The following is a 15,361-nucleotide window of genomic DNA, read 5'->3' on the forward strand; positions in this document are numbered from 1 at the left end:
GGTAACTGGTAAGATAGTTTGCTTTTCCTGCATGGGCGGACGGTAGATATATATCGCATTCTGCTCGTTGTACGTACGGGTTTTTCTGTCTTGACGGATTATAGCTTATGCTTATTTTTTCTTGTAAATCATAGAATACGTATGCATATTTTATACACATCGAATGTGTAAATTTTTATTAGTAACTAGCGACTGCCCGCGGCTTCGCTCCCATAGGATTTAAAAAATTGCGACCTTATCTACATTATAAAGGGAACCTCTGTGCGCAGCTATCTTAGATTCCAAGAATTTGGGCTGGGCGTTCAGTCAGTCAATCGGTGACTCAGTAAGGACTTTATTTTTATAGCATTACTTCTAAAACCAAGTCATTAAGGAAGTAAATAATTCCCGTTCCCATAGGAACTTCGAGATAAAAGTATAAATATTCTTGTATATAAATACAACGTGTAAAAATTAAAGTCAATCTATCGGCTACGTTTCGAGTTTTGCAGACACAACATACCTACGCTGAATTGTTGTATATGTACAAGCATTGGCGTGCACAGGGTTAAAGCCAGGGTAAGCAGTTGTTCGGAAGGTACCGACTTACGCTGAGCATTAGCTCTTTCAACTAGGGTAACTATTTCTTGGGTAAGCAGTGCTTTTATGCCTTTATGAGCTGCACGCCACTGTGTATAAGATTGATATAGATGGCCAACGTGTTGATTATTTACTAATGCTTGTACTCCTTGAATAGCTTAATTTCATTCTTCCTGGACCAATATTAATAAGACTTACCTAGGTCCTTGAATGGTACTGTTAAAATTGAAGTATACTTACCTGCTTATTTCTAGTATGAAATAAAACGGCAAATATATTCGAATAATTTCTATTTTAAATTTCAGTACAATAATAAATCTGGCAACAGTTTTGACACCTCATTTTAAAGGAGGCTAAAGGTGTAAAAGCTGTTTGTCTATGTTACCTTATAAATATCATCATATATTTAATAAATATAAATACCTATACTAATATTATTGAAAAAAATATTAAAAAGGAATTAAATACATGATTGGCACTGTACTTATATTACTTAAAAATAAAGTTATTTTTATAAATGTAAAACGAAAAGCTAGTCTAATAAATAAACGTGTGCGTTTTTAGCACCTTACATCAGATCTGAAAACACTCGAATCCGTTGGAGATAGTAATTAAAAAATATTTAAAAATCGCCATTTATTATCCACTCAATATCCAAAGCATCGTTATCACAGCATTCCACGTTCTTTCCCCTACTAACTATGAGTAAAAATAAAATATCGGAAGTTCGATTCAGTGAGATAGATTTTTTTAAAGATTATTCATCCGCATAATAAAGCACTAAAAACAAGCTGCTGCTATAGGTGTTTATGTCTACTAGGAATATAATAAATAATAATACAATAATTATATTTCGTCTGCGTTCTTTATGTAGTATTTCAACGAATGCTATCTGTTAAATCGAGTTAAAGAGGTAAGTGATTGTTTGTTCATACGGATGTGTAATTATAAAATTTTTATATTATTTACAATTCTATATATTGTAATTTGCTGAGGTAAATAAAGGTCAATCTGTTTATTTGATAACAATAACCATCCTAAAACTAAGATGAAACTTCATATAAAACTTTCCTTGACAATCCTCTTTACTTCGCCAGCCCGAGGGGCTTCTGTTAACAAGGGATCTCTCATGTAATCGATGTAAGTAGTTTAAGTAATTCTGCCTTTTTCAACCATATATTATGTATATTTGAGTAACACGAACTTCTGAAACTTTTTTCACTCCTTTTAAATGTTTTTATTTTTATTTGTAAATCGTAAACACGATTATAGTCGTGAGGTACTTACTAATTTAAATAACAATTAATGAGATTTATCATCGTTAGCAGGAGCCCTTTTGGGAGTGTCGTCCAACGATAATGTATTTAGAAATATACAGCTTTGGGGAAACATTTTTAACTTTATAAATGCTGTTATTCGTATTCATTTAAAAAAGTCATAGATATCGGCCAAGTCTTTGAATAGAGTGCCTAGGTACATATTATAATAGATAATTTCAGTTATTAACTCGCTGTGGTCGATTTACTGGTTTGTACAAAGTTCAAGTGTAACAAAAATCCTGTAATGCATACGAGTCATGTGTAATATGTTATGCTTTTATTCACAATTTTTAAATTATTAATTATTAAGTTGATTATATTGTACGTACATATTATATTTTGAGGACTGTGAAGTTGAAACGGTATAAAAACATGAACAAGTAGTACTTTACAGTTCATTAATGAATACTTATAATTGAAACCATCTATCTTATATGTAGCTACACCTAGGTAAAATATTTAGAACAGTGCTTAATAATTTTTAAATTTGCATTGCCTATAAACTATGAAGTTAACAACAAATTATGACACATTAAATAGAATTGAAAATAATTATTTTATTTTTATGATATTGTAGGTACCTATTTATATGCTGCTCGCATCCATCTAAACAATCTTTCTTGTAAAAAAAATACCAAGAGAATTTGATTCTCATTAAATGTTTTCATCCGAAACCGAACTTTTATTTTATTTCAGAGTTTAGAACGGCGGTCCAATATTATCCTAACTTAAAATTCTAATGCATAGTAAGATTTCAGTTTATTTAAATTTATTGAGCATGCAAAAACTATGCAGAATATACATAAAAACGAGCATAATATTATTAAAATAATTTTATGTGCGCTGTAAATCATATTTATCGTCGGTAGACTTTATCCATTGATTCTCGTTCTAATCTACCTTAGATATAAAAACCCTGTGACATGTACGCCGCCTGCTAGCGACAATGATTTTTTGTAAAGTCGAAAATTAAATATCAATTTATACCTATTATACATATATGCCGATGATCTTTACATCAGATTCTGTAACATAAATTACTTATTTAGTAACATCAAATAATCAAATATACCTAGGTACATAATTATCTAGATTAATCTAGTAAACAAATCATGATGATATGAGGCGACCATTGTTTGGGGCAGCCCTCGATTTAGGTTACTTTAATAGCGAAATAAAACAATATTCACTTTAACGTGATAAAAATAAACTATTATATACACTCTGTCAGACAAAAAGTCATGATTAGAACTAATTAATTATTTACATCAATGATATATTTTATTGTCACCAATGATTGTGGTGAATTAACTCTAAAGAGCTTTAATTTTCGTTTTCTAATCACATATAGACCGAAACTTAATTTTATATTTCAGCAACGGAACACTGACTGAAGTAAAGAGGTGGGGATACCATCCACACATTAACTTACGTAGAAATAATATTCCTTTCACCCCCAACCCCTTAAGTCTATATAATTGTTATAAAGTTATTATAACATTACACTCTAACAACGGTCGTCTTCGCTCGTTTCCCGTGAGCCCCGGGAAACTGAGTGAAGGTCGACGGATACAAAAATAATACAAAGATTTCCTTACACTCCTATTTTATACCATATGTGATAGTTTATTATTATTAATTTTATGACATAGGATATCTTTAATTTTATAAATGGTAAATTCATAATAAGTCGTTTCCCTAACAAAGAAAGCAAGATCAATAACTTTGACTTGAGGGAAAAGTAGCCAACTGATATTAAGTATTAGGTAGAGGTATGTGTAGGATATTTTCAATATTGGACAATGAATATCTCTGTTATAACTTTTACTAAGAAATTCATATTTAACGTTTACCCATAAGATACAATATATTTACATAGGTAAGGAATGAATGCACTTTTCTATAACTACCTACACTATTACGTAACAGTTACCCAACTGTTTTCAAGTGTTGGATATAATGTTATAATATTATCGTTATTTATTTGCATGACTACCCCACCCCACACATATTTTACGATAATTATAAGTTTACTTTAAATTATAATGTTATAGTGATAGTAACGAATAAGGGACTAACTACACTTAATCAGCTCAATTCAACAAGTTTGTGACAACAAGATAAGTATGTAGGCTGACATACATAAATGTAAAAGCCTGTTAATAAAAGATTTAAAAAACCCACCACCACCACCAGTGATCAGCGCTGTTCAGTCGCAACAGCGTACAGCGCTATTCCGCCGCTTTCAGCGCTAGGCAAGTTGCAACTTCAACCCCGAGGACAGTCCAGTACAGCGCTGAACACTTGCGTTAGTATGCTAGCAGCCGTATGATGCTGTACGCGGCTGATAAAAGCGGAACTGTATAAGTGCAACCAAAATCGTTCAGCGAAACGCGAATGGAGCTGAATAAATGTAGTTAGTCCCTTAGGGCGATTACACACTCATCCGATCCGAGTCCGTGAAAATACGTCCCGAAGTTGTCATAGAACTATTTGTATGGCAGCTTATGACATAGATATTTTTATATCTGTACTTTCACGGATTCGGATCGGATGAGTCCGTGATCGCTCTTAAGGTTTAATAATGTAACGACATAATATGTATATCTATAGTTACATTAAATAGGTATCAAAATGTATCATTTCCTGGAATTGACTTTAAAAATGGGTTAATTTGTCCCTCGTGTAACTAGGTACCGGTTGTATAATAGTGAAATTGAATATTTTTTGTGACTAAATTCTTCATTGCCAAAGCTTATACAAATCTTTAAAAAATTCGTTTTTAAATATTTCGTCCTGTACATTAGAATAATAATTTTATTTTGTGTAGTCCAATACACACAAACAAAAGGTACCTACCTAATACAAACTTTGAAAAAATGGTCGTCATTATCAATTGTGATGAATTTCAATTTCTGTGATATTACGATATACGCTAACTCCAGATCAATGTTGTCTAACAACTGAGATTTTGTTGAGATTAACAATTGTAGATGTTTTATCTACTCTATGCCCTCTACCACTAGCTACCAGCACTAACTCGAAGAATGTATTGGAAAACGAGAGGCTTTCACTCAATTTGTAAACTTTTTGAAATCACACATTCGAGATTTAACAAGGTAGGTAGACTATGAGATATTCCACAATTCTTGAACGAATGTCTGACGTCTTCCAATCCGTGGCCGTATCGTAGCTGTCGCGCGAAAGTCGTGTCGTGTTTTGGTTTCAAGCGAATGGATGCAGTGTGACGGGCTCGAAGTCGTCGTTCGCGGGTCTCGGCGGGTGTCGGTGCGGCGGCGGAGGGGGCGGCGGCAACAGACTCGTCCCCTCCGGTATGTACACATTCGTGACGCGACCCTGTTACAGATTTACACAATGATACCTTTTTATCTACATCGTTTATAGATTACTGATTTGTGATGTTCAAAAAACTTGAATTCCTTGACCTTTGTACTTATATTATGCCCACCTCAATATACACTGGTTTTGTAAAGAAAAGGCAGCTGGTATTAAGAGATAAATTAAGTAAAGACAAAGAGTTTCAAATTAATTCAAATAAAATATCTCAAATAAGTTTGTACCTGGCTTTTGTCATATTTGAATATGCCCTGGAATCGGTTTTGTCGCCTCTCCAGCGGTTCCCCTGGTATAGTCGTACAGCTGTAGTTTGGGTTATGGAAAGAAATGTGGCCCGTGGTATCTCGGTAGTTCTCCTTCAGTTCTCCTCGACGTTCTTTACGTATTTTGACTACTTGAACAATAAAGCAAAGCCATCAGTGTAGCAGCACAGTTTATGTCGTAGTAATCTGCAGTTACGATAGAGAACTCCTCGGATACTTACAGCAGACAAAGGCGACCGTTAAGAGGCCGAGGGCTATGAAAATTGCCACCATCACTCCAACAACAATAGCGCCAAAGTTTGTTTTTGGTGCTTGCGTGGGTGTGGGCAGTTCTGTGCTCCCGATACCAACATCCATGTAATCGTAGAATGATGGGTAATGTGCTGGCATTCTCAATCCGACGCGTAATTTAGGAGCTGCAATAGATATAGTTTTTAGGGAAACCGTTTGTGAGCCGTTGTGCATCAATGATATCATTATTACTATTTCCGAGACAGTAATTTGTATAACGCGAACTCGCCATCCTCACATAAACTTCAACAGTTTCGAGAGGATGGCGAACTGTGTATTTTAAATGTATATTGAAAATTAACGTGATCAATAAATTTTAAGAAAAAAAATATTTTGTTAATATAAATAAATAGTATATTTCTACGGGTATACTGACGTATCCAGTCGACGTTAGCCCGACTAGTTTCGAACCCATGCGGGGTCCTTTATCAGGGGGGTCAGTTCGTGCACGCGTCGCGTTTAAACGCTAAAATATAAATAAACTTACTTGATATACAAGTCCTATCATCAAAGGCATCAGGACAAGCGCAAACGTAATCATGCCCCCTAAAAAGACAAAGATGAGAACATCCACCGTTCTCCTCCTTGCACGGATTCCAGCCGTGTTGCTTCTCTGAAGATACAGCTTTTATCTCCATGACCATTTCCAAATCTGTTCGTATAGCGGTAACGTTCTTGCCCGTGTTTTTGTCGGCTCGCATCACTGACTTTTTGTACCAGTCCGTCCAGTATATGAATTCATTAAACTGAAACATTTTTCATTGTAAGAAGTGGATTTGCATCGAAGTGAAACCAAAGGTGCCAATGGCAATAATACGAAATACGAATGATCAAAATATTATGCATTAATTGGTTTTCATCAAAAATATACCTAAGGGTTTATAAAATACTATTCGGATAAAGAAATACATTTTTACCTGAGTCATCCCGAATGGATTTTTAGCCTCTGGAATAAGTTGCACTCTATGCTGTCCATTTAAATCTGAAGTATCAATCCTATCTTTCAAAGCGTCAGTCCAATAAAGCCTTCTCTCTTTGTAGTCTATCGTGATTCCGTTAGGAAACCCTAAATCGTGATTCACTATAATTTTTCTTTGGCTACCATCTAAAGCAGCTCGTTCTATGTTAGGACTTTCACCCCAGTCACTCCAGTACAAGTATCTAAAATTCAAATATATGGGTTTATTATAATGGATCGATAAATTGAGGTATAAAGTTGCACCTTAATTTTACATACCCTTTGGCAGGGAACAATGCAAGTGCTCTAGGTTCGGTCAATCCAGTTATTAACGTCTTTCTCGATGATCCGTCTAATCTCGCTACTTCTACAACCTATAAGAAAAATATGGTATATCGTCGTATAGGTACTTAATCATTGTAAGTATTTGATTTTGCACATATATGTTTTAATGGACTATATTTTTATTAATACCTTAAAATCATTATCAGTCCAATAAATATTATTTGCAATCCAATCTACGCCAAGACCGTTTGGCGTATCGAGTCCTGTATTTACTATCACTTTAGTTTCGCCCATATTTTCCATGTTTATAGATCTAATAACAAAAATATTATCTTTTAACATCTCGTTTCAACTTCAATCCATCGAAAAATTATTTACCAACGTTGTGTTAGTTGTCGAAAAATATCAATTTTTGAAATGACAATTAACAACGTGGCTAAGTTATTTGTCGACAAATTACAGATAGGTAAATCACATATTGGAAACTGACGTTAGTAAAATACTTTTTTAATGACGCACAATTTAGACGGTATTATAGCTACCTGATTTCATTGTTATTAACATCTGTAAAGAATATGAGCCTTTTCTCCCAATGAAAATCTACTGCCACAGAATTTTGGATGTCCTTTACTGGTAGAGTTATATCCCACTGCTCAGGTGTGTCTAAAGATATCAGCGCAATGTTTCCCCGGGCAGCAAACACTAGGAAATTATCAGGATGCTGCTTGCAGATTTTTGGATTAGGTTCGGTTTCGTTTTCAAATAATAAGCCAGTGGGACAGGCGCATGAATATCCATGGGGTGATCTCAGACAGAGATGAGTGCAACCGCCATTATTTGTTCCACATGCGTTCTCTAATACATGATCACCCTGAAAAGTAAATCAATTGTAACACTCAAAGAAACCATTTTAATACATTTATTATGTTAACGGATGGTTTGATACCTGAATAGCTCTTATATCCATAAGTCCTTCAAGGTTCTCTCTAATCGTCATTTGCTCCTTTCCATTTGATGTATCAGCTCTATGGAGAGCTTTTGTTTTCCAATCAGTCCAATAGATATGTTGTCCAACTATAACAATGCCGTAAGGATACGGGACTTGATTGAGGAGAGTACGACGATCGTTGCCGTTGAAATCAGAACTTTCTATGGTATACATTTTAGCGTCGTTCCAATAGAGACGACTTTCGATTCGATCAATAGCCAGTCCATTAGGCCATTTGATGTTATTATCAACAATGATTCGTCTGAAACAAATTATGAGTGTTCAAACTTAGCACTAGCATGTCAAATTTGTTGGAATATAATAAAATATAATTTTTTATTCAAGTAAACTTTTACAAGTGCTTTTGAATCGTCAGATAGTTTAATTTACCACTGCTTCGAATTATTATTTTCCGAGGAACTAAAATATTTAAGTACCTATTTTTTCCGTCCATATCAGCTCTCTCTATTTTAGCTGACGTTCCCCAATCAGACCAAAACATAAATCCATTTTCATAGTGCAAAGCTATGGCTCTTGGAGAATCTAAAATAAATAAAATATGTTATAGTATAACTTACTTACATTTAAGCACAAATCAATTATCGTCGAGATAATTAGTATCATCAAAACAGTATAAAGTGAATGCGCTACAAGATTTATAAGACAGTACGTACATCTCTGTTTCTGTGCCGTAATATAACATATCGAAAGCGTCAAGTGCTTACCTAAACCAGTCCATACTAGAACTTTTCTATTCCTTCCGTTCAATTCTGCTACCTCAATACTATTTCTACCACCATCGGTCCAATAAATCTGCCAAAAAGGAATATTTAATTTTAATATTTCCAATATCTTGTACTTACATAAATAAAAAAGTTAAGTGATCACATTACCTTTCTCCCTGCAGAGTCTATAGCTATACCATCAGCTGTATGGAGACCCCGCCCAATTATAGTTTCGTTTTCTTTACCTTCCTTATTTGCTCGTTTAATTTTTCTCTCTCCAGTATCAGTCCAATAAATTAGACCTATAAAAGGGAATATCTTTAAATATTCTGACACGAGTAAAATTCATGTATTTAGATTATTATATATAAAGTCATCTTTGTTGTTCTTACCTGTTCTCTGATCAACGTCTACACCTAGTGCGTTCTTTAGTGATGGCAGTGGTAAAACAACATCAACTAAGTAGGGTACATCTAGCGACACTATTCTTATGTCCACGCGATGAGCAAATATCAAGAAATTAATAGGACCATTTGTGCAAGTCCTTCCATCCTTCTGAAAAACAAACAGAACCGGTCAATAAGAACTAAAGTTAAAAAAAATAATGAGCATTTAATAATATATTGGTAGATACTAAGCAAATCTTTGACTTACACTTAGTTTGATTCCGATTGGACAAGCGCAAGACCGTCCCTCAGGTTTCAGAAGACACAAATGAGAGCATCCACCATTATTCTTGCTACATCTAGATAAGTTACATAAAACAAATTACATCAGATTAAAAAATCTCCAGGCTTCTCCAAAACAATTAATATTGAATTTAGTTTCACCTGTATAATTAATTATTTGTAATTTTAGCGAATCTTTTATCTACCTGTTAGTGCCGCCACGTCTTTCTTTGTGAAATACTCTGACATCCATTAGACCTTCAACTTCAGCACCTAAGGTTCGTCGATTTCGGCCCGTAAACTTGTTTGCTGCTTGAATCGATTGTGTGTCCCAGTCAGTCCAAAATACTTCCTCCCCGTATAAATCCAATCCAAACGGATGTGGAAGATGTTGACCTACAAAATTTTCATCCACATTTTTTACACTTTTTGATGAAGGCATCAGATTTAGATTGCTATGTCTTAAGAAGTGGTTTGAAAACAGATGCTTATCAAGGCTTACCTATCAAAACATTTCGTCCTGTGCCGTCAAGGTTAGCGTATTCGATAGTGCGGTTACCACCGTCCGTCCAGTAAATACGGTTGTTAAGTAAGTCGAGGGCTAGACCATTGGGCCAAGTCATGTCGCCAAAGATGAGACGTTTGCGGTTACCGCCATCCATATCAGCTCGCTCAATACAGGGTGTCGAGCCCCAGTCGGACCAATACATTACGCCACCTGTTATGCATAGTGCATTTAGTTTTAATACAAACATGATTAATTTCTAAATGCCCCATAGCAAATCTCTTTTTGTGCTCGAGTGTTTTTTGAAATTAGTGCAAATGAATCATATTTATTGACTTAATCAACTGCTTTATTACCTTTAGGATCAAGAACAATATCCCTAGGTTTATCAATGTTCTCCCAAGCTAACAAAGTTCTCATGGTGCCGTTAGCGTTGGCAACCTCGATTCGGTTAGTTCCAGCGTCCGTCCAGTACAGCTTGTTTGTTAGCCAATCATAAGCCAAACCAGCTGGTGAAACTAAAATCAAAACATCATAGATACTAAGTGAAAATAATATGCTAGTCTTCATTTTTATGACACGCAGATGATTTTTATAAAGCATAATAATGTTAATGCCATTTCTGCACCCCTTCAGAAAATATTGTTTTTGTCGTTGAATTCTATTTTTAACCGACTTCTTCTATAAGTTGATCATGCTTTCAAATCTTGCAGTACCTATTAACCAGTTAACCGATTTCGTAAAACCTGCATCAATCATTATTACAATCTCAATTGTTGTGATTAGCTGAATTTGTGCGATTCTTGTTGCAGCAATGCATTGTGGCCAATAGTGAGCGAGCGTTAAACCATCAGAGGTGATTGCAATCGTAACATTGTAGCTGTCATTCTACCGCAATCGCGCAGCAGCATACCTATCACATACAGTCCATTCAGATGATCTTTGTTACAAAATTATTCTAGTTATTCAATAGAGTTATTCATTAGTATTTATGCTACGTAGAAATAGAAATTTTATTTTGTTCTTACTTAAATTCGATCCAACAATAACAGTCTGATGGGATCCGTTCAAGTAAGCTTTGTTAATAGTATCTTTTTCTACGTCAGTCCAAAATATTGAGTTACTATTGTGATCCCAGTCGAGAGCTACAGCTGATTTGATGTTATCCACGGGAATCACCTAAGCAGAAAATATTTGGTAATATTAATTTGCTTTTTAGGGTTCCGTACCTCACAAAGAAAAAAGGAACCCTTATATCACTTCGTTGTCTGTGCGTCTGTCGTGTCTGTCAAGAAAGCCTATAGGGTAACTTCCCGTTGACCTAGAATCATAAAGTTTGGTAGGTAGGTAGGTCTTACAACACAAGTAAAGGAAAAAATCTGTTATGTCACAAAAAAAATTATGTGTTCATGAAAAAATAATTAGTATTTTCAAAGTAAGATAAGTATACCAAGTGGGATATCATAAGGGCTTTACCTGTACATTCTAAAACAGATTTTTAATCATAATAGTCTTTGATTTATCGTGCAAAGTGTCGAAAAAAATATCCGAGTACGGAACCCTCGGTGCGCGAGTTTAACTCGCACTTGGCTGGGTTTTTTATCTCAATATGCCGTTCTTTAACACAGAAGGTAACAAAGATAAGTGTATTGGACAATTACAATTATTTTTCCTTAAGAAACGTCATAACTTTTTCGATAATTACCATATCTAAGGATTCCATTTGCTTCCGTGGATTGAGTTGTTTCAGTCTTATGTCCTTGCGTCGAGCATAAAGCAACAGTTTTTCTGGCGTCTGTTCACACGTTCGACTGAAATATTTAGTTCAAATTATTAGTTGCCGTATTTTCAGAGGAAATTATTGCTATTAAATATCATGGTTTTAGCATGTACTTCTTGCTAATTAGAAAAAATAGCATGTTCTCGGCCTTAGCCAGCTTTCGATTTCCAGTTTTGCTTCGCTATTTGGCCTGATCTTGGCATCCTCACACATACCTAAGCATCTATACCAGTTTTAACATCAAACCAAATCAAATCATAAATTTTATTGCCTTTAAGTTGCTGAGTGCTGACATAAATTATATAAGGAACACAGGATTTATTCAGATAAAGAACAAATAATAATAATTAAGTAGACCTAGGTCTAGGTCTAGGACTAGGACTAGGCCTGACTTGTTAGTCCTCATCACCTGACTAGGCTTGCCTCATTTATTGTTAAATAAAGTTAATTAACTTACCAGCTCTGCCCAGCCTGACATCAAGTTTAGGTTCAAAAGTACGCAGAGCAATTTCACTTACCCATCACTATTGAGATTGAATCCAACAGGACAACGGCATGAGTAACCACTGGAATTGGGCAAGCACAAGTGCGTGCATCCCCCATTGTTGGCGCCACACCTATTCTTGTACGTACGAAGTTGGCGTAGAGGGTGGAAACTAAAAATAAATAAGTACCCAAAATAACATTAAGTACTGCAAAGGATAAATAAAAACTTAAAAAATCAAAATGTGCTAGATTTAGTGCATACTCACCTCCGAATATCCATAGGGACATGTAGGCTTGCGTGAACTGTCTGTATACCCATGCCAGTCTTCTTATTAACAGTAGAGATGCTTTTTGTATGCCAATCAGTCCAGTATATCGCATCCTCGAATAATGTTAAGGCGAATGGGTGGGGAAGTCCTTTATTTGTTATCTAGAGGAAAAATAAATTACTTATAATGTGAAAAATTTATTACACACCTACTTCTGTAAAATCCATAGTTAATTTCTCAAACCGTATTTATTTCCACTTTCCTTTTAGTTGGTCAAGTAAGTTTATAATTTATTTACAAAGTAGTATTACCCTTTTTCTATCACGACCGTCAAATGTAGCCCTTTCAATAACATGGTGCTTAGCATCTGCCCAGTATATCTTGGAGTCCATGTAATCGATAGTCAAACCGTTAGGCCAAAATATTCGATCAACTATAACACTCTTCCGATTATTTCCGTCCATGTCTGCACGCTCTATCTTCGGATTTGGACCTAAACCAATATTATACAAGTTATTAAATACCTCCTCATGTTACGTCAAAATAGGAATTTCCACCAGTTTCGTTTTTTTAATTATCTCTGTTACAAACTCGTAAAAGGGATGATAAATAATTTAATTTTATCAGTCGATTAAAACTCTTTCATCAATTCTTACCCCAATCAGTCCAAAAGACCAGCGCATCACCAGGATGAACAGCAACAGCTCTCGGCTTATCCACATCGCTGGCTGCCAGCACAGCTCTCTGAGATCCATCTAACGTTGCCACTTCTACCCTTCTGGTTCCGGAATCAGTCCAGAATAGCAAATCATGAATCCAATCGACTGCAACACCGCCTGGCGTTTCCAAGCCCCATCGTATTACATCTGAAAATTCAAAACATTTTATAATACCTGGACTGTCCTAGTAGATTTTGGATCAGCAATGATTTCTAGATAGTATTTAGGAGCTCATTCCCGATTGATCTTACCTGACATGTTGTTAGTATCCAACCGAACTACCCTTATGACTCTCATATTATTCTCTGTCCAGAACACCAGCTTTTTTTCGTAATGGTAATCTAAGGCCACTGCATTATGCAGTCCCTTAACGATTGACATATAATTATCTCCAGTAAGCCAAACCTAGACAGCAAAATTTATTATATTATAGAAAAAAATATCAATTAAATTGGAGATCATAAAATATATCTGTTGAACTGAAATATGGAAAACTTAGGAATATTATTAGGTATATAAAAATGTCTGCTAAACAAATTGTCTGAAACTAACCTGACGAATCCCAATTCGATTAGAAAATAGAAGTGTGGGTGATTCTCCAACGGCCTTACAAGATCTACCATCAGGTCTGAGAACGTAACCTGTCATACAGCCACAATAGAAGCTGCCTTGGGTATTGGAACACGTCTGAGAGCAAACTGGATCTTGTTCATACATGCACTCGTCGATGTCTTTGCAACTAAAAACAATGAGGTTTTGAGTACGGATTCTTTGAAATGCAATTGAAAAGTCATACAACTTTTAAAATAATATGGACATTGGACATACCTGTAACCATCCTCAGCTAACAAGTAACCCAAAGGACAAGAGCAAGCAGACAAGCCATCGAAAGTCGTAATACACTGCTTCTCGCACTTGTCTTCTTTTCCACATTTTCTTTTTATAGGGCATTTTTCTTCATCGTCTCCTTGAGGGCAGTCGTTCATACCGTCACACACGTGTTTTCTATTGACGCAGTTTCTAAACGCGTCACTGAAGATGGACTTGCACATGTATTGGTCCATTTCGCAAAATATCTGGCAATCTAATTCATCTTCGCCGTTGGTACAGTCGCGGACTCCGTCACAAAGCCAGGTTTTCTAACAGGACAATGAATTTATTTATTTTCAATTAAGTATCATGCAAGGTTACATTTTAAATTCAAAATCATGCTAAATATTAACTTAAAAGTTATTTGGATCGTCAACTGTATTGCCCTTATACTATTTATTAATTATAGCATGAAACACATTTTCAATCCAGTAAATAATAAAATTAGTTAGCTTGTTGACAATTCCTCACGGCTCGTAACCTGAAGATTGTTTTTCAGTTCAATGTCGCTATCAGTCCAAATTACTTTCTCCGAGTAATTTTTCACTAACCCAAGCCTTTAAAGTTTGCCATGGTCACTTACTGATATGCAACGTTTGTCGGCGCAAGTATACTCGTCGGTGGTACAGTTCCTCATGCCGTGGGTGTCACAATTAGCCTCGTCGTCACCATCTGCACAGTCGCGCTCCATGTCACAGCGCCAACGGTCAGGGATGCATTTACCATCGCTGCACCTGATTTGACAACATTGAATATCGATCCGTGAAAAGAGGACAAAAAGTACTCTAACTCTAACTTTCCTCTTTTATACATATTATATTTTCTTAGTATTTAATTTCAAACGGTTTCCTCTTAGTTTATTTTATTTTTTTATTTTTTTAATAGATATAGCGAGCAAGCGAGCAGGCGGGTCACCTGATGTTAAGTGATTACCGCCGCCCATGAACATTTGCAGCACCAGAGGAGCCGCCGATGCGTTGCCGGCCTTTTAGGAATTTGTTGGTCCGCCCCTTGAATAACCCCATGTTATAATCTAGTGGGAACACCGCCGATGGGAGTTGGTTCCACAGTTTGCACGTGCGTGGAAAGAAGGATCTGGCGCAGCGGACGGTCGAAGTGCACCAGACACCCAGATGGTGAGGGTGAAATTCCTTACGGTGGCGCGCGGTGCGGTTGTAGAAAAAAGAGGGTGGAATGAGGTCAAAAAGCTCTTCAGAGCACTCCCCATTATACAGGCGATAGAACACGCATAGAGAGCTAACGTCTCTGCGGTGCTCCAGGCTTTCCAACGAGCCGGTT

The 15,361-nt window shown here is 35.8% G+C and overlaps 1 protein-coding gene across 3 annotated transcripts in view; it reads right to left on the reverse strand.

Annotated features, from left to right (window-relative positions):
* Nucleotides 1-854: 854 nt before the first annotated feature.
* Nucleotides 855-15,361, reverse strand: part of Lrp4 (LDL receptor related protein 4) — a 31,768-nt gene continuing 17,261 nt past the window's right edge. For 2 of the 3 annotated variants that reach the window (XM_034969485.2, XM_069499028.1), the window contains exons 9-35: nucleotides 14,646-14,796; nucleotides 14,021-14,331; nucleotides 13,745-13,931; nucleotides 13,444-13,597; nucleotides 13,130-13,339; nucleotides 12,785-12,966; nucleotides 12,471-12,634; nucleotides 12,237-12,374; nucleotides 11,644-11,749; nucleotides 10,967-11,117; nucleotides 10,295-10,456; nucleotides 9,936-10,151; nucleotides 9,640-9,829; nucleotides 9,420-9,510; nucleotides 9,158-9,320; nucleotides 8,934-9,067; nucleotides 8,766-8,853; nucleotides 8,478-8,583; nucleotides 7,999-8,302; nucleotides 7,595-7,923; nucleotides 7,242-7,365; nucleotides 7,047-7,141; nucleotides 6,727-6,970; nucleotides 6,297-6,555; nucleotides 5,740-5,934; nucleotides 5,480-5,649; nucleotides 855-5,255 (exon numbers count right to left, since the gene is read on the reverse strand). In XM_034969485.2, coding sequence (XP_034825376.1) covers nucleotides 5,124-5,255; nucleotides 5,480-5,649; nucleotides 5,740-5,934; nucleotides 6,297-6,555; nucleotides 6,727-6,970; nucleotides 7,047-7,141; nucleotides 7,242-7,365; nucleotides 7,595-7,923; nucleotides 7,999-8,302; nucleotides 8,478-8,583; nucleotides 8,766-8,853; nucleotides 8,934-9,067; nucleotides 9,158-9,320; nucleotides 9,420-9,510; nucleotides 9,640-9,829; nucleotides 9,936-10,151; nucleotides 10,295-10,456; nucleotides 10,967-11,117; nucleotides 11,644-11,749; nucleotides 12,237-12,374; nucleotides 12,471-12,634; nucleotides 12,785-12,966; nucleotides 13,130-13,339; nucleotides 13,444-13,597; nucleotides 13,745-13,931; nucleotides 14,021-14,331; nucleotides 14,646-14,796 — 4,756 coding nt within the window. In that variant the 3' untranslated portion in view covers nucleotides 855-5,123. The remainder of the gene's footprint in view (nucleotides 5,256-5,479; nucleotides 5,650-5,739; nucleotides 5,935-6,296; nucleotides 6,556-6,726; nucleotides 6,971-7,046; nucleotides 7,142-7,241; nucleotides 7,366-7,594; nucleotides 7,924-7,998; nucleotides 8,303-8,477; nucleotides 8,584-8,765; nucleotides 8,854-8,933; nucleotides 9,068-9,157; nucleotides 9,321-9,419; nucleotides 9,511-9,639; nucleotides 9,830-9,935; nucleotides 10,152-10,294; nucleotides 10,457-10,966; nucleotides 11,118-11,643; nucleotides 11,750-12,236; nucleotides 12,375-12,470; nucleotides 12,635-12,784; nucleotides 12,967-13,129; nucleotides 13,340-13,443; nucleotides 13,598-13,744; nucleotides 13,932-14,020; nucleotides 14,332-14,645; nucleotides 14,797-15,361) is intronic. The other variant, XM_069499029.1, reaches the window with a different exon arrangement.

The sequence above is a fragment of the Maniola hyperantus genome, chromosome 6 (assembly GCF_902806685.2).
Source record: "Maniola hyperantus chromosome 6, iAphHyp1.2, whole genome shotgun sequence".
Taxonomy (NCBI): Eukaryota; Metazoa; Arthropoda; class Insecta; order Lepidoptera; family Nymphalidae; genus Maniola; species Maniola hyperantus.